Below are 16348 nucleotides of genomic sequence, written 5' to 3'. Positions count from 1 at the left end.
ACCACTTTCTGTCTAAAATTTAAACCCAAGCCACAGTGGAGCAATTCAGTCAGATTTGTCCTCTCTATAGAAAACAGATGAATTTTATTGGTGGAACATAAAATATGCACCGAACTCCTGCAAACAGAAAATAGTCCAGTTCAAAAGTGTTATGCAAAATGGGCATAATTTTCCATCTCAATTCTCACGGGAGCAACTTGAGTCACATTTGCTAGCTTCCAGCCATAACTAACTTTAGCACTTGCAAACTTTTCCAAATTATTCATTCATCTGACTCCGAAAAAGGGTCAAAGTATATTGGAAACAATATACTCATGAATTTATTATCAAATGCCCATATCGAGTTCTATCTGGATCGTACATTAATTTTGTATCAAAGCCTCACATTTTTCCCTTGAGAAAAGTATGGCGATGTAAATATTTTTTATGTGTTTACATGACTGCTTCAAAAGGAACAGAATGTGTACACTGTATTTAAAGACTTTCAGAAGGATTGATTTAATTCTGTCGTTATTTAAGAGACTTTTTGTATGCGTTTTCATGCATTTGTTATCTAGTGCATTCTTTGACTGTATACACATGCCAGAGTGATTTTATTTGACAGCTACGACAATGTTTTCACCACCGAGCGACATGATTTTACTTTTTGTGTCACTGCTTATTCAATATTTATAACAGCACTTGTTTTTTTTTCCAGCCTGCACATGGAGCGGGATAATAGATATAACTTTAGACCAATAAAAATAAACACAACTCAGAGTTTGGAAAGAGGAAACAAAAGGATGATATTCGACCAAAAAGATGTCATATCAAAATGACATTTCTGACATTTTACGTTGTTTATTTCAGCGGTCTGCCTGTTAAAGGGTCTCGGGAAATGGGGGTCTTTTTTTGTGAGATAAGCCACTGGATGCAATTAAGATTTAGTATCTAGGTTGGATTTTGGATTTTATTCACTTTAAAATCACAGGAAGCAGGAAAAATATGTATTTTTTAGCTTCAAACTCACATTTGGTTTAACAACACAGACCAGTTAATACAGCTTAGCATATAGTTTATACATAATAGAGAACTTTATACATTTTGGTCATGCCATTACGCTCACTTTCTTCAGTAGTCCATTTGAAATGTGTCATTTTGCACAAGAAGTGAACTTGTAATCAGGCATTTGTACCTTTCGTCATAAAGCTGATTTGATGGCCGTTTCTTGCACGGCTAAATCTCGCGGACCTTCATTTCATGCATGCAAATCAGCCACAGATGGAATTAGCCAAGAAGTGCGCCGGAGGGGGGGTGAGGGACGTGTCGCTCGGGGTCGAAATCTTTTGTGGAACATAAGTCGCGTTTATCCCGAATTAGGATGGCTTCGCTTTGATCTTTCTCTTAGAGGAGGGAGTGCATGCGTGCCATGCAGAGGGGTCGTCGGGGGTGCGCTGCCAGAGTCCAAACAGATGTTCCAGACTCAGGCTTTGAGGTGGTGATGAGATGTGACCGCTTACATTTTGCTGTCACTCCATCGGCTAAAGTAGGATGCATCTGCTATTATGCTGGTTCTGTAATCACTTTGATTCAAAAAGATGAATATGTGTATTAGGTTAGATCTCAAATATTTTCATTGACTTAACATACTCAATGTATGACGTCGTTGCTATTTTAGTCCATTTGAGGATGCTGAGATATGGTGATATCTTCTAATTGGTTGAATCTTCTATTTCAGGACTATGACGATGGCTATGGAACAGCATATGACGACCAAGGATACGAGTCCTACGACAACAACTACACTAATCAAGGACAGAGGTAAACATAAGCACCGTCTTTTCTGGGCTAAAAGACAGACTTTTTTTCCATGGTTTTGACTAAATAGATGTCACAGAAAGAAACAAAGCTAATAATGCTTGAATTTAACAAAACAGGCACATTTTGAGCTTTATTTACAATCCAATTACTGTGGACGGACTAATTGGAGGCTTTCATGCTCCGCCGATTTCTCTGTTAATGAGTTGTTTTTGTTTCCAGTTTGACTTTGTCATTGTTTTTTGAAGGGGATTCCTCAACGTGATAGCTATGTTCCATCAAAACAGTCAGCTTTCAAATCGGGACGCACGGCATATGCTTTACGGTTATTGGCGCCAACTGTATTCATTGTAAACACTTATAAGAGGACGCGTGTCCATTTAACAAAGGGGCCTCGGCAGCTAAATGCAGAATATCGATTTCTTTGTATCCAGGGAGCCATCAGTCTCTCCTAGCGACACAAGGTCAAAAGATTTTTGCCTGATGTCCTGCAGTATTTAAACAATGCACAACAATGCATGTCTGTTTACACAAATAAAGACTGTTGGCCCACTTAGAATGTCCACAATTGGACAGTATTGGCAGCAGCCTCAGGGGTTGAAGAAATGGACATAGTATTTATTCTTTAGCGAACAATACGGTCGATAATTTGCCTCATGGCCCTGTTTATTTTTTAGCCTAAAGAGGTAACTCAATGCCTGTCATTGACGCTGCTAGACATCCTATCTATTTCAACATGGATAGAACGTGTGGCGCTGTCCGTGGTGCTGAAAGATGAACATCCACAGCCGATTTAAGTGAATTGGACTTCTAATATTGTCAATAGCGGGCGATGAGTTCATTTCTTTTTCTTTTTGCTTCCATTTTAGGATACTTATGGGTCATTTTGGATACATTTGGGATCATTGCCTATTAATTTTGAGGGACTTTCCGAGATGCTTGTTGTTCATTCGTTAGTTCCTTCTCATTTTAGGACATTTCCAAGTTACCTCCTGTTGGTTTGGGGGCAGTTTTAGGTTCTTTATTGAGTCATTGGCTGCCATTGATAGCACCGTTTTGTCAGCAGGGGGTAAAAAACAAATATGACTGTGGATAATAAATTGAGGAAAATGCAATAGTACACGCACTCGATCACATAACTCACAAAATTTTAGTTTTAAAGTGCCCATTTAAAACAAAACATTATATTCTGTATGTACAGTATGAATGAGCTACAAAGTCAGAATGAGCACCCCCATGGGCTGGATCAGCACCACTAGCGAGCCACCTAGCGCTAGCAGAAACCAAAATAATCATGAGAGTGTTTCGCTGGGATGAAGCTTGAGTCATATTGTATTTTAAGAAAGGCATGATGCAGGTTAACTCCATAATTTTGTCTGTTATCTGGCTGAAAGATGAGGAAGCCATGTAGAGCCAGACTTTGATGCACATGAGACAACTGAGTTACTATTTTTCTTCTGATCCCTGTTAAATGTGGCGGCCTTTTTTAATATACTATAGTGTTCCATTCTTGATATCGTAACTTTGAAGATAAGATTTTGGCATTTAAATCTACAATGGATAAAAGGCCAAGGCTGAGAGAGTGGTTGAGGGTTGCGGCGTGTGTATGCTGCACGCGTGAAAGTGTTTACTTAGACAAGAGGTGTTCTCATAGTCGTATTGCTCTCAGCTAAGAGCTTGCAGTCGGCAATCTGAGCTGTGACTCCTTGGCAGGCTTTCACTTGCCAGAGGATAACAAGCAACACAATTCGCAGTCTGTCAGACACAAAATTAGACCAATGGCTTCTACTGCAAGCACCTGTTCTCCTTGCAAGCATGGAGCAAAATAGAAAGGAGTTTTTTTTTAACAAGATTGTAAAAGTACAAATGTGAATGTGGTGATACGATGCCTAAATGAGTGGGAAGTTTCTTCCAACTAATCTGCATTTCATTTGGGGGTAGGATGCGATTCTGGCTTGAAATAGGGAAGAGTTACACTTCGTTAGCATATGAATAAGCAGGAGGGAAAATGGAAGCATACTGTAACTCAGATGTGCGGCATTTACCAGAAAAAAATTACAGAAAAAAGGTTCTTTCGTAAACTAACACGATGTGAGGAAAAAAAGTGTTTTTGGACAGATTTGGACAGATTTAAGGGATATTTACAGAATGGAACCTTGATAAAACCTTACATGTTAGTGTTAGTGGTCTTAACAAATTTGGAAAAAAATAAAAGCTGCCCTCTGAGTGCCCATCTCAGGGGAGATTGCAAATTGTTTGAGTAGCACTCCAACGTTAAGGTCAAGGCAGCTACACTCTGGAAATGGATTAGCAAACAACAAGTGCAGATCTTTCGATGAGAAAAATGAAGGCACAGCATCTTCTTGGACACTTGGGATCGCAAACTAGCCATCTCCGTCAAAACCTGGCCGGGATTTAAGTGCTCTTTCGTGCTTCACAATTGAGAGCTCCACCCCCCCGGTCACCCTTTGCTTTTGCTTTGGTACGTTATGGATCCCGGGGGCCCGTTGGTGCACAGATAGGTGTGTGACAATGTTTTAATTGGCAGCTGCATTCCTTTGGGAGGAAGTGTAAATCTTAACACAAGAAAAGGGAAGTGGAAGCACACAAATCCACCCAGGTTCATAACTAATGTGTAGAAAATTCTGTACGTATATCCAACATGAAATAGAACATTATAAAATTGGTCTCATTATGCCTGGGCAAGATATACAACAAAATGTTTTTTTTTCTTCTTCTTATTGGGTATGAACAAACTACTTCTCTCAAGGTAGTTTAAATAGCCAATATTTTGCAATGTACTATCAGATCAATATGCTGTACATTTTGCTTCATAAAAATTCTGCAGCTCATTTGCTCACAAAGCAAATTGCCCGGATTTAGTGCATTTCGCTCACTTGATTAGATGTGAATATTTCTAGGCATTCCAGCCATCTACTTTCTTATTTATTATTTTATGGCACTGTATTTTTTTTAAAACACCTGAGAAAATGCCTCCATAGAGTTTTATTCTTGGGGTGCTCAGCCCCTTTGACAGAGCCATTAAGAGCAAAAGAATACAGCTTGATAATGCCCACCCCAACCCTCTCCTATAATTTCAGCCGATTGGCTGTGCTAGCTGTCAAAATGCTGAGACACCTGCAGAGCTGCTGTGTGCCTGTGCCTTGATGTTCTTTCAAAGTTGACAGCTCATCGAGAAGAGTGGCAACTGCTGTGGAGGGAATTAGATTGTATCTTAAAGGGGATGGGGGTTCAAAAACTAGTAGTTGTTGTGCCTATGGGTCGTTTTATGGTCTCATGACCCAACCCTGCTCAGTCAGGTCTCCTGTCCTGGTTGACCTGTTTAAATTCATCTAGTGCAGGGGGGTCAGACTCGGGTTGGTTCGCGGGCCGCGTTAACGTCAACTCGATTTCATGTGGGCCGGACCATTTTAGATATAATATTTAGATTTTTTTAAATAAATGGATTAAAAGAAGTGGATTAAAAGCCCTGAATATGCATTTTTTATAGATCTAAAACAATGTTTATTTGAGCTTTTTTTTCTTAGTAAGGGAAAATCATTAATTTAATCATTTGTTTTTCATTTCAAAAGGAAACCAAATTTTTCTTTAATTATTTTCCATATTAAAGTGGAAAACAGAAAATATTTTTATACATTTTTAGATTTTATAAAATAATTTGTGGACTAAAAACACAGAAAAAATTGATTAATTTGATCCTAAAACAAAAAGTCGGCACCCATGATTTACTTTCTCTGGCCGGACAAAATGATGCGGCGAGCCAGATTTGGCCCCCGGGCCGCCACTTTGACACAGGTGATCTAGTGGATCAGTATGACTCCCTTCTAAAACAAGAACATGTTCTTGCAAGACAGTCAAAAAGTTCGTTTTTTTTACAGATGTTTAAAAGTGTGTGGCACGTACAAGAGTTGAGCTCAGTTTCCTTATTCGCTTTGCAAAAAGCCACTAGCATGAGCAATCAACACGGCCGTAAGGAATGTTTAGCACGTGTGCTTCATTTCACACTGAACCGAGGGACAGGAAATTGTTCTGTTTTTTTGCCTGAAATGTTTTCTTTTCTTTTGTATTGCTGTCTGGGAAAAAATAAAAAATAAAAACAACATTGGGCTGCTGTAACCAGAAGGGACAGTGCGGTGCATTTGCACTCAGCACTTTCTTTAGCGGGCCACTGGTGGATGAGAATAAAAGGCGTGATTGCAAAAAAAAGAGCATCACAAAAGTGTGCCACCACGGGAAATGTGGTCTTTTCATAAAACTGGCCATTTGGAGGAGAAAAATGCCATTTTAAAATGACCAGGGCTGATGCAAAGTTGTGAAACCTTTCACAACTAAAATGCTGCCCTAACATTTTTGTGCTGGTACCAAAACACGGCCCATATTGTGCTTTATTGCCCGACGCCTTGGTCGCTCCAGCGGCTTTTTGAACAACATTGCTTTCGGGCTGTTTTGGGGCTAATTTGCCCGTGTTCGAGTGGACAAATGTGGAAAGGTAGACTGCACAAAACCATGCGGGTGAATCACCTGACTAGAGGAGGAAACATTTGCATTGTAAAGCGACGCAAGTGGTGACAAACTTTTAATTGTCTCCCATCTGGAGCTACAGTTTTGCAACTTCTAGTTGGTTTTTTTTTAGAAACTCATTCAACTTGAACCAATGTACACGAAAAGAGGCTTGCTTAGCGTCTAGGGTTGCTTTGCTAATCTGCATTTGCAGCCGGTTTACAATTTGAAGGAAGGCTAGCCAGAATGCTAACGTTTTTTGTTTCGGTGACTGCTGTGAATACAATAATTAGTTTTTTTTAAGGCTGAAAAGTGTAATCTAGGCTGAATTTAAGCTTCATGTGTGGGCCATATGCAATATTTTCATCAATACAAATTAGGCAGTGGGCCAGAGTTGGCCTACGGGCCGTAGTTTGAACACCACTGATTGAAATGATTCCCTCTTGCTCCTTAATGTTGTGTTTTATGCTTTGTGGAGCTCTGTGCATACCTATTAGTCCTGCCCATGTCTCTACTTACGTGGCAGGTATATACGCATATATTTTTAAATTAGAATGTTAATAATTCATAATATTTAATAAATTATACAATAGCTTTCACACTAAAAGGCATCCTGCCTAATGAGCACCTTACCTTGCACACTTGGTAGGTTTGCAGAATGTCCAAAATGATGTCCAATGGCATTGAAGCATTTGTCTGTGAAGATGGATGATCATTGTTAGGTTAATGTGGACATATTCGGGCACCGGCGAGGAAGAGAAAAAGTTAACTGTGTCATCATGAAACTTGACTTTATTACCTGTGCAGCCTTCTTTAATGCCCTGCGAAGCCTCTTCAGATTCATCACTGAGCACGGCAAGAGTAATGGGGGCCTAAGAAAACACAGTCCGCTCGGGACGGGTATTACATCATTCAATTTTAACACCCCCATCTGTTGGGCCCTAACCGCAACATCAGGGCTGAGGAGGAGGGATTTACAGACAAGACAGATGCGCTTCATACAGTGCTATGATTTTTTTTTTTCCTTCCTTACCTTGTGAAGCCACCATGTTGGGTCACGGTTGTGTATTGAGTGACATTTTTTAATTGAAGGTAAATCATGATGGGAACTGTAGTTTTATTTTCCTGCAGTTTTGAGCTCAATTGACAAGGAAAGATGCTTCAGATAAATCAAGATCAAAAAGCTGACAACAGGGTCTCGACTTCAGTGGTTGTGGGCTTTTTTGTTGTCTTTGCCACCGAACATAAGCTGATTTAAGCAGGCCCTAATCAATTATATTTTCCTAATTTACTGTGAACCAATACAGAAGGCCAGCGGGCCGCTGTTTGGACACCCCTGCCTTGAGGCAATGGTTTTTGCCAAAGATATTCGGGTGAAGCTCGATCCATGCGAGATGCACATTGGCACATATGCCACAGGGTGATTGGAAACTACACACACACAAACACACACATTGCAGCTGGCCTCGTTTTCTGGCAGAAAACTGCATTAAAACATGGCCTTCCGCTGTGTTGTGTTTATTGTGGAATTATTAGCGGTGTCAAATTTATGCTAAGCCTCGCTTAAGTCACAAGCCTCCCTAAGGAAGTGTCTCGTGTCACCGAGCCACCAAAGTGCTTTTAAGATGATTCCAACCACTGTCCTCCATTGACCTCATTGTCTTGAGGGAAGAGAACGGGGGGAGAAAAAACACATTAAAACATTAATGTCGCTGTGTGTTAAGTTCAGCTCTCCTGGCTGTGAGGTGGAAAGGTTCGCTTGAGCACGAGGCGATACATTTTGGATACGCCGAATACCAAGATGTCAGTCAGAGGAAGGAAAATAATAGTTATATTTGCCATTGAAAATACTACATTGTACTTTTATACAACACACGATAAACTGGGGTCATCTTTTAGTGTCATTCAATAACACTGGTCAACAAGATTTATTAATATCAGTGATAACAATATTTAAATTGGATTCGCTGGGAGAAGATGAAAGTATTTAACATATGTTAAAGTTCGATTACACCAAAAAGTACAAATATGCTGCCCGTTTTATAGTATAAATCACTTCCCCCATATAATATTGTTTCGCCACTATTTGATTCATAACCTCATCGCTATTCATAATGTAATAATTCTATTTTTCCCATTCTCCAAAAACTGATTGACACCTTTGACCTCATTTTTCTTTTTTTTTTTTTTTGTCACCCAAATTTCTCACTACTTTCCAGAAGCATTTTGCTTCGGACGATTCCTGACAGTGTTAAAATAGTTTTAAAATTCAATTTCCTAGTAGTCGTTTCGAAATATTATCCAACCAAGGCGACACTATCAAAAAAAATGTGAGCAATTGTCTTCCTCTTTTGGCAAGGCTTGGTGCCTCTTCTGCAGTCACACTGAGTTTAAAATAAACCGTTATTCGTTACTTCCATTCTGTCACCTTCGCGCCCGGAGCGGTCGCACGGCATCCAGGTTTCAGGTGCTTTCAGCCCTCTAATCCGCGCAGCAGTCAGGTGCCGCTGTCACATGAGTGACAGACAGACAGGCAGGCAGGCAGACAGACAGTCAACAAGGCCCCAGCTGGGATGGCGGGTGTCGACTTATGATGAATTGCCTTCACCCTGACCAAACCGATTGTTCCGTCTGTGAACGAATTTTCCGCCTAACCTTCTTCTCGCGTCTTTTTGTTTTTCATTAAAAACGCCACTACCGCTTGAATTTCGTATTTCCGGAAAATATCCCGTCAGATTGGTCCTCGCAGAACTCATAAAACTAGGGTTGTGCTCTTCTGTTCCATTTTGGAGTTGTTGGTGGACTCTTATGCACGTTAATGGATTTATCAAACAAGCGCAGCTATGGGGGAAAAGATATAAACAAACGAGAAAAACAAGGAACTGCGCTTGTGCTTCTTAGGCAGAAAACTGAGCTTGGGGAGAGCTAATGAGAACGATTGAAAATTCTGAAGAGAGATGAAGAGCCAGCCTGCGGGGCAATGTTACGTCAGTTTCGTAAAAATTGGGACCACCAGCCTGCTCGTGTTTTTAACACATAATGTGTTAAATGTCTAATTTCACTTAAAAGCAGGGGGAGTCATATTAGAAGTGATTATATCTGGATAAAGTACATAAAGTATCAAGGGATTTTCAAATGTATCGTTTTTGATTTACTTTTTTCTATTTAAAATTGGACTGGACCTTTTTTTAAATTAACAATTGGATTAAATTATGCGCAACGGCATCAGAATGAAGCTATGCTGTATTTTTCTCGTTTAGCTGGAAAAACGCAGTAATTGTGTTATTTTGTGACCTTGTGTTAGTGTGAAGAATTATTTGAAAGAACTCAGAGGACGGTCTTTTATTTCTCTGCTTACAGCTCAGATGACTACTATGAATATGGAGATGGTGGCGAATCCTATGAGTCATACGGTGAGTTTTTTTTCTCTTTCTGCATTATCAGTATTCTGTCCGTCCTTGTGTCTCTCACCCGTGTCCCACTTGTGTCCAGGCCTGACACCTCATTTACTCGTCCTTTCTATTGTATGAGTCCCTTTGCTTTACAAAGAAAAAATACAAATGGCATAGTTGTCATCCATTTTGTACAGTAAAGTACAGGCAAAGAACATCACGTGTTACCAGTAAGACATCGGGTCATTTCTCTTAAAGGAGCAATAACGATATCTTAATATCGATTCAATTCCGCAACTTCATCGAGTTTATTGTGACTTTTATTTCATTCCCATTTTGACTTGCTTTCTGGCATTGTGGTGAAAAATGTACCATTAAACGTGTTAGTTTTATTTTTCTATCAAGAGCAATTACCATGCAACTTCCCAACTTTTCTGACTCGGTAAGCAAAGAATCCCGCACGTTTATCTCATTAGTATTTTGCCTGCCACCACATAAAATAAACCTGCCAAATGGCTTTACAGTATGACTTATACGTAGGTCACCTAAAGGGCGTTAGCTCAAAGTAAGCAGATAACGGCGTCCAGGCGGGGGCTTCTCCTTGGTTTCAAAACACAAGGTTAAAAGGGTGTATTTCTTCAAAGTGACACTCAGCGAAAGGGTGACAGGTTTAATTAAGGGGTATCGCTTGTGTGCTGCCAGCAGCTTGTACACGGAGGATGAGGGGGGATTGAGGGGGATTGGGGGGATTGGGGGGATTGGGGGGCAAGCCTTTGTGTAAATGAGCTCCAGGGAAGTCCCAGAACTGGCTGGAGATCAGACAAAAGGTGCCATCGATAGCAACACTTCCACACTTTCAGTACCTGTGGCCCATCTGGGTTAACGCTAATGGCGACCTTTTTGCCCCGAGCCTTTAAACGGTCTCTTCTCAAGTGACGTTTGATCATCCCGTTCAATTATTCCAGATATGAGTAGAGATGGTGAAGTCTGAAAGGTTTTCATTGGGGAACCTTGCAGCAACTTTACTTTTTTTTTTACAACCAGGTCAAGAAAAGTGGGCAAACAGTCGCGGCAAAGCACAGTCGGCGAGGACGACCAAAGGATCCTACAGAGACCGGCCGTACTCCAGATACTGAACTGTTTCAAGACCTGCGTCCCAGTCCCCGTCGCAGTTCCGACCCAAGTAATGGATTTTTTTTATGGATGTCCCCATGTTTCCGAACGCGACCTAACTAGAAAATTAATACAAACAAAATCTAAAACATCTATGAGAAGACTTTGAACGGAAGAAATCAAGGGAAAGCCTGCATCCCACAACAATATTGGAGCATTTCCGAAAACTTACAAAAAAGAAATATTAAGAGAATACCACTGTAATATCTTGATGAGAATTTAATCATGAAAAAAAGCTATTTTGATATCCCAGATGTCAGTAAAGCACGATCAATGAATCGATCACAACTAACTTCAACATAGTTCTTGACACCAAATATGCAAATTTTCTCATGTATCACCATTTTAAACCGTGAATAAAGCTTTGGAGTGGTAATCAGCCAAGGAAAAAATTAATTAAACCAATTCCCCACATAATTATAACTGTAATCTTAAAAATAATAGCTCATGAAAGCAAAAACGCCTTTATTCTCATAACACTTTACATTTTTGAGGTGACATTATTTTCATCTCCTCAAACGGTGTCTTTATTCTCTTAATATTTTCTTCTTTTCGGTGCTGGTCTCTCGCCGTCCTTTGACAAAAATGCTACTCCTGCTGGGAAATGCAACTCAGCATTCTCCCTTTTTCCTGAAATCAACTGACATGAATCAATCTGATATTGCAGTTTTCTCCCTCAGCTACTATAAAAAGGGATCCTGAAAGCATTGTATCAAGCTAATTTCTCTTTTGTAGTAGTGGCGGCCACCGCCATATAATGTATCTCCTTCGATATACTTTAATAAAATCTTGGTACATTGCTAAAGATGTAATGGTTAGTCCTAGGACGTACAGTATTGTAGACATCTTTTTTTTGTCAAGGAGTAAGTGCAAGTGTGCCCCTTGTAACATATGCATTCCCCCCCACCTAAAAAAAGAAAAAATCGTAAGTCATAATGTATACATATTGTATTGCTGTCTTTTTCCTTTTTGTAAAATATTAGTGCGTCCGTGTTAAAGGGCTTATGAAAGCATGGCGTGCTATTTGGATGTTGTCAGCTGTTTTTGTGTTCATAAAACTCTTCTTTAATACGTTTAATAAATAGCATTTTAAATATCACACACAAATCTGCAAAATCAAAAAAATCTGCTTTTATCGTCAATGATATTTCTTTTTTTTTTTAAATTGCCCCTTAAACGGGTTATTTTTACATGATTATAGCCCAGAAATTAAACCCTAATTATGAACTTGACCAACATATATGCTTGTGAATATGTCCCCCCTCCCCTTCCTTTTTTCTTTCTTCTAAATTTGAGCTTATATAAGCCCTTTAATATTTCCCTCTTGTCCAAGCTTAATAAACATTTTGAAAAAATAAATCCCTGTTGTTATTGACTCGTTAAAAGCCAGCCTTAATTTAGACTAAAAGACAGACAAAGAGGAGACAAAACAACCAGAAAAACTGATTTTTAAAAAGATTTTTTGGGGTTGACACGACCTTTTTTTCTAGTTTAAGGATTTGGAGTGGACGCCGTTGCGTCTCCTCTCTGTTTGTCCGTATAATGTGGAGCGGCGACCGTAAACACGCATTAACTCTGTGAGTGTTTACCCCGACAGACACGGCTCGTAGCCCTGCATGAAGGCCTCCTCCGCAGCCGCTCTTCCCCGGCTGGGGGGATTGATTGCTCTCTCTTCTTTTTTTGTTTTTTGCTTTCCTATTTTTATTGCTCTCTCTGCTCTACTCCTCGCGGTCCGTGTGGCCCCGGCCCAGTCATTTTAAGAGCCTGCCTTTGCCCCCCCCTCCGTTAAAATGACCCCCAGCTGACCTCCGCAGAGAGAGGATGGCAGTAGCTGTTTAAAAAGACCATCGTCCCACCAGGTAATACCACCAGACCCAGATTAACCTCTCGTCTAACGTAGTTAGACACATAAACGGATTCTAAACTTAAATGTAAGGTGCATATCCTGTCTGTGTCTAGGCCATAAAGCTGAGCATAATTAGATATCTTTAACAGGAAATGTAAACGAGATGATAAATCGTTGGAATATTTCGATGAAGTGATTAAAGAAACGCATAATGAAGATTTAAACTAAAACGGTGGTTTGCTGTCGTCGGTGCTTATCGGAGGGCTAAAAATGTTTCTTATTTTCCACGTTAGGTTGAAACTGCGGGAGATGGAGCATATCATTGGTACGAAAGGTACGTAAATAATAAAAGTTATGTATGAATATTTTCTTTTACTTGCATAATTATGGTAGAAATCAGTTTTAACATCATTCGGTTCACTTTTTTTAGCTCAATAATGACATGAAATTCACCCTTTTCTCTTAAGATAGTTTTAAATGAGCTGTAAATATATATAATTTTTTTAAATTGTTATATTTGATGTTATTTTGACGTTCTCTCAGGGAGTACAAACTGTTAAAAATGCAGTATAATTTCCTTTTGTCATAAAATAAGTTGGATGCTTGCACGCTTTTCATTGTTTGCTTCGGTTTCCTCTCATATTGCAAAAAAATAAATATATCTTAGCTTCATTACACTAGTTGGATGATATTTAAAATGGTATTAGGCTGTGTACAATGAATAAAAACTCTACTTTGACTTAAAATGGCACTAATGTGAACGTTTCCCATCCACGCAGATGCGATGAACGACGCCGAGAAACGAACCTCCCCAAAGATTCTCAAAGGATGGCAAAGACACATCTGCCCGTTGGCAAGTGTGTAGGACTAACACGTTCACAGGTGAAACCTGCCGGGGAATTTGAGATGCAATAAAAGGAGGAAGAAAAGAAAGAGAAAAAAAAGCGTCACATGTTATCACTCCAAAAGAGTAAAAGCCGTCAGCCAAATGGAGTTCCCCATTCTCCTGGGATATTCTGTCCAAAAATATTTCCCTCAGATTCCCATGCCCGCTTTACGTTTACTATTTTACACGGACGCAGGAGTGCTTTGAACTGACTGTGAACCTGCCATTTATTGGCTAAGAAAACAATAAACATCACTTTCTATGCTAAGGTGAGTGACATCATTCATTTGCAATGTGTTTGTTAATTCATGTTCATTCATTTCCTAAAGTGCCTCATTTTTTTTTACCATGTTGTGCCACTTTTAGGGATGGAGTCTCATTAAAGATTTTTTTTTAATCTCCCGTGCAATTGTGAATGCATTATGATGATGAGAGTCGACCCCGCCCCATCTGCGCTCTATTCCGCTTGTAACTCTTAATGAGAATCGACTTCCATGACTGTTACGAATCCAAAATAGCTTTCAGTGGGAACCGGGTGGGAAAGAGGAACATGGCGCTTGGCGCACGGGTCCGCAAAAAGCCTGGGTGTCAAACAATGGTTTTCCATTAAGAGGAGGCGAAGGACGCCGGAGAGTTCGGCCTCAGAGGCTAACAATCGACCTGACGCTTAGATCCTCGAGTTCCCACCTTCGGGGAAGGTTTGGATCTCTGAAGTGACTTCAAATGACAATGTAATCTGGAGCATGCTGGGAGTAAACGAGGGTTGTTTGATTAAGGATGCGTACGAAGTGGGGGGGCAAGCGTTACGTGATGATCCCGGAGGCAGACGCGCCCCATTTTAGGGTTTACAGTTAAGAAAATGAGGTGGTTGGAAGTTATAGTAAAACTGTACGTATGGAACTAAAACAGGTGGTATTTATTTGGGTGCGTTTATTTGAATAATGGGTTATTTTACAAGTTCTCTTACAAGAGATGGATCGGAGGAAGCGGTCGTACAAGGTGTACCCCCAAAAATTGAACTTTTTAATCTTTCATCCTGAATTCAACTTGGCTCAAAGTCCCTGTTTCTGCTTATGTCTGCCAATATTCATTTTTTTATTCTTATAATGACTGGAGTTGGGAGGAAAATCGGGTGGCCATAAAACAAAGTATGTAAATATAAATAATTAATCATTTCTGCCTACCAATGCCAAATCTTCAGACTTGACTGAACCTCGCTATTCGCACACCGTTTCACAGGTCTTGTGAAGTGAGAATTGCATTACAAAATAGTTTTTTCTTTCTTTTTTGAAGTTTACGCATACACTTTCCTGTAATACGTTTAAGGGCATCGAGTGGCCTCCCCATGCCTTTTTGTTCTGTAATTAAGTGTCGGGCTCTTAATGTAGTGATGAGGAATCAATGTTCAAGTGCCTTGAAAGTGAGTGTTCATGCGACCCGGGTCGCTAAGTGGAAAGTGGGATTGCCAGGGATCGATCAGGACAGCGCTTTGACTGAAGGAGGGGTGATGGGGACAGGAACTGATGACTGGCGTAATGCCATTTTAAAAATATTCCAACTACATTGGTGCTTTCAACCAGAATGTATGTATATACACTTGTGCCATATGTACATTTGATTTGCTTTATCGTTGGTGTTATTGTGTATAAAAAGGCTGTCATTTCAGTATAAATCTTTTTTGTGCTAAGTCACTGTTACACAACAGTCAATTTTAGGAGATTTTGTTGTGTGAAAATGTAATTTCATATTTGCACTGGTTAAAAAAACTGATACTGTATTCCCATTTCTCTCTATTGCCATGGAAATCTGCTCTTTTTCTACTTCAATACACAGCCCCACTAAATTATTTAAGGCTGAAACAGACTATTATTGGCAAACGTGATATTCAGAGTTTCCACTAAATATTGAATACGTTCAAGTGGACCCTGACTCTCGCGGGCTTTCAACCCTCCGATGTTTCCTTGTGTGTCAGCCCGGCCTTGCGTTCCCGTAGAATCCGTTCACGCTTTCCCTCAGGAAGGCAAAGGCCAAACATTGTGGCGTGGTGGAATGAGCTGTTAAGTTCCGCTCTGATAATGCCAACACTCGGTGAATAAAGTCTTAACCGGACGGTGTCGAGACGCCGCGTTAAAAGTGTTTACCTTAACACCTTTTCCGCTGCCCTCTGGCGGAACGCTGACCTTCCAAATGACATTTGCCTCCCATTAAGCCGATCGCGTTTGGCATTCGGCGCGCTCTTCGTGCAGCCGCCACCGCCCGCGCCTTTTATAGCCTCCGCGCGCGCCACGTTAAATAAATAACGGGAGGACAAGGATCAATGCGCTTGTCTTGTCGTGGGAAACGCGGGATTACTCTTCTCGGGGGCTTTAATTGCTGTTTATGAAGTTTCGCTCATCGCCGGGGGCTTGGGGGCTTCAATCAGCAGGTGGTTCAATTCCCCGATCGTTAGGTTGACGAGCCGTTGAGCAACGCTAAATGGCTTTCGGGGTAATGTGCAACTAATGTAGCTCTAATTGAAGAGAAAGAGCCTTGGGTTTACCCAAATGCAATTATAGAGATGCAATAACACTTGTTTTTAAAAGTACATAGGATTATATAACAAGGGATGGTATATCATTGTATCAATATATTAAAAATCAATAGTTTAAGATTTAAATCAAATCCTATGAGCGCTGCAAATATTCCAGGGTTATATTTCCCAAAATATACTACATTTGATACTATATAATTCCA

General features: G+C 40.2%; 1 protein-coding gene and 1 long non-coding RNA gene across 4 annotated transcripts in view; one reads left to right on the top strand and one right to left on the bottom strand.

Annotated features, from left to right (window-relative positions):
* khdrbs3 (KH domain containing, RNA binding, signal transduction associated 3) overlaps positions 1 to 13883 on the top strand; it is a 53530-nt gene extending 39647 nt beyond the window's left edge. For 2 of the 3 annotated variants that reach the window (XM_077590768.1, XM_077590767.1), the window contains 3 exons: positions 1718 to 1800; positions 9679 to 9731; positions 10755 to 12979. In XM_077590768.1, the coding sequence (XP_077446894.1) occupies positions 1718 to 1800; positions 9679 to 9731; positions 10755 to 10846 (228 nt within the window). In that variant the 3' untranslated portion in view covers positions 10847 to 12979. Of the gene's footprint in view, positions 1 to 1717; positions 1801 to 9678; positions 9732 to 10754; positions 12980 to 13022; positions 13064 to 13508 lie in introns of those variants that run through there. The other variant, XR_013297864.1, reaches the window with a different exon arrangement.
* Positions 392 to 7292, bottom strand: LOC144067210 (uncharacterized). Its single transcript, XR_013297868.1, has 3 exons — positions 7118 to 7292; positions 6952 to 7014; positions 392 to 1562 (listed from the first exon to the last, which is right to left on the bottom strand). It is a non-coding gene; the product is annotated as an uncharacterized LOC144067210 (long non-coding RNA).
* Positions 13884 to 16348: the final 2465 nt, after the last annotated feature.

This window comes from Stigmatopora argus, chromosome 21 (assembly GCF_051989625.1).
Source record: "Stigmatopora argus isolate UIUO_Sarg chromosome 21, RoL_Sarg_1.0, whole genome shotgun sequence".
NCBI classification, from domain to species: domain Eukaryota; kingdom Metazoa; phylum Chordata; class Actinopteri; order Syngnathiformes; family Syngnathidae; genus Stigmatopora; species Stigmatopora argus.
Note: the sequence above shows the minus strand (reverse complement) of the source record. Positions and strands in the feature narration are given on the sequence as shown.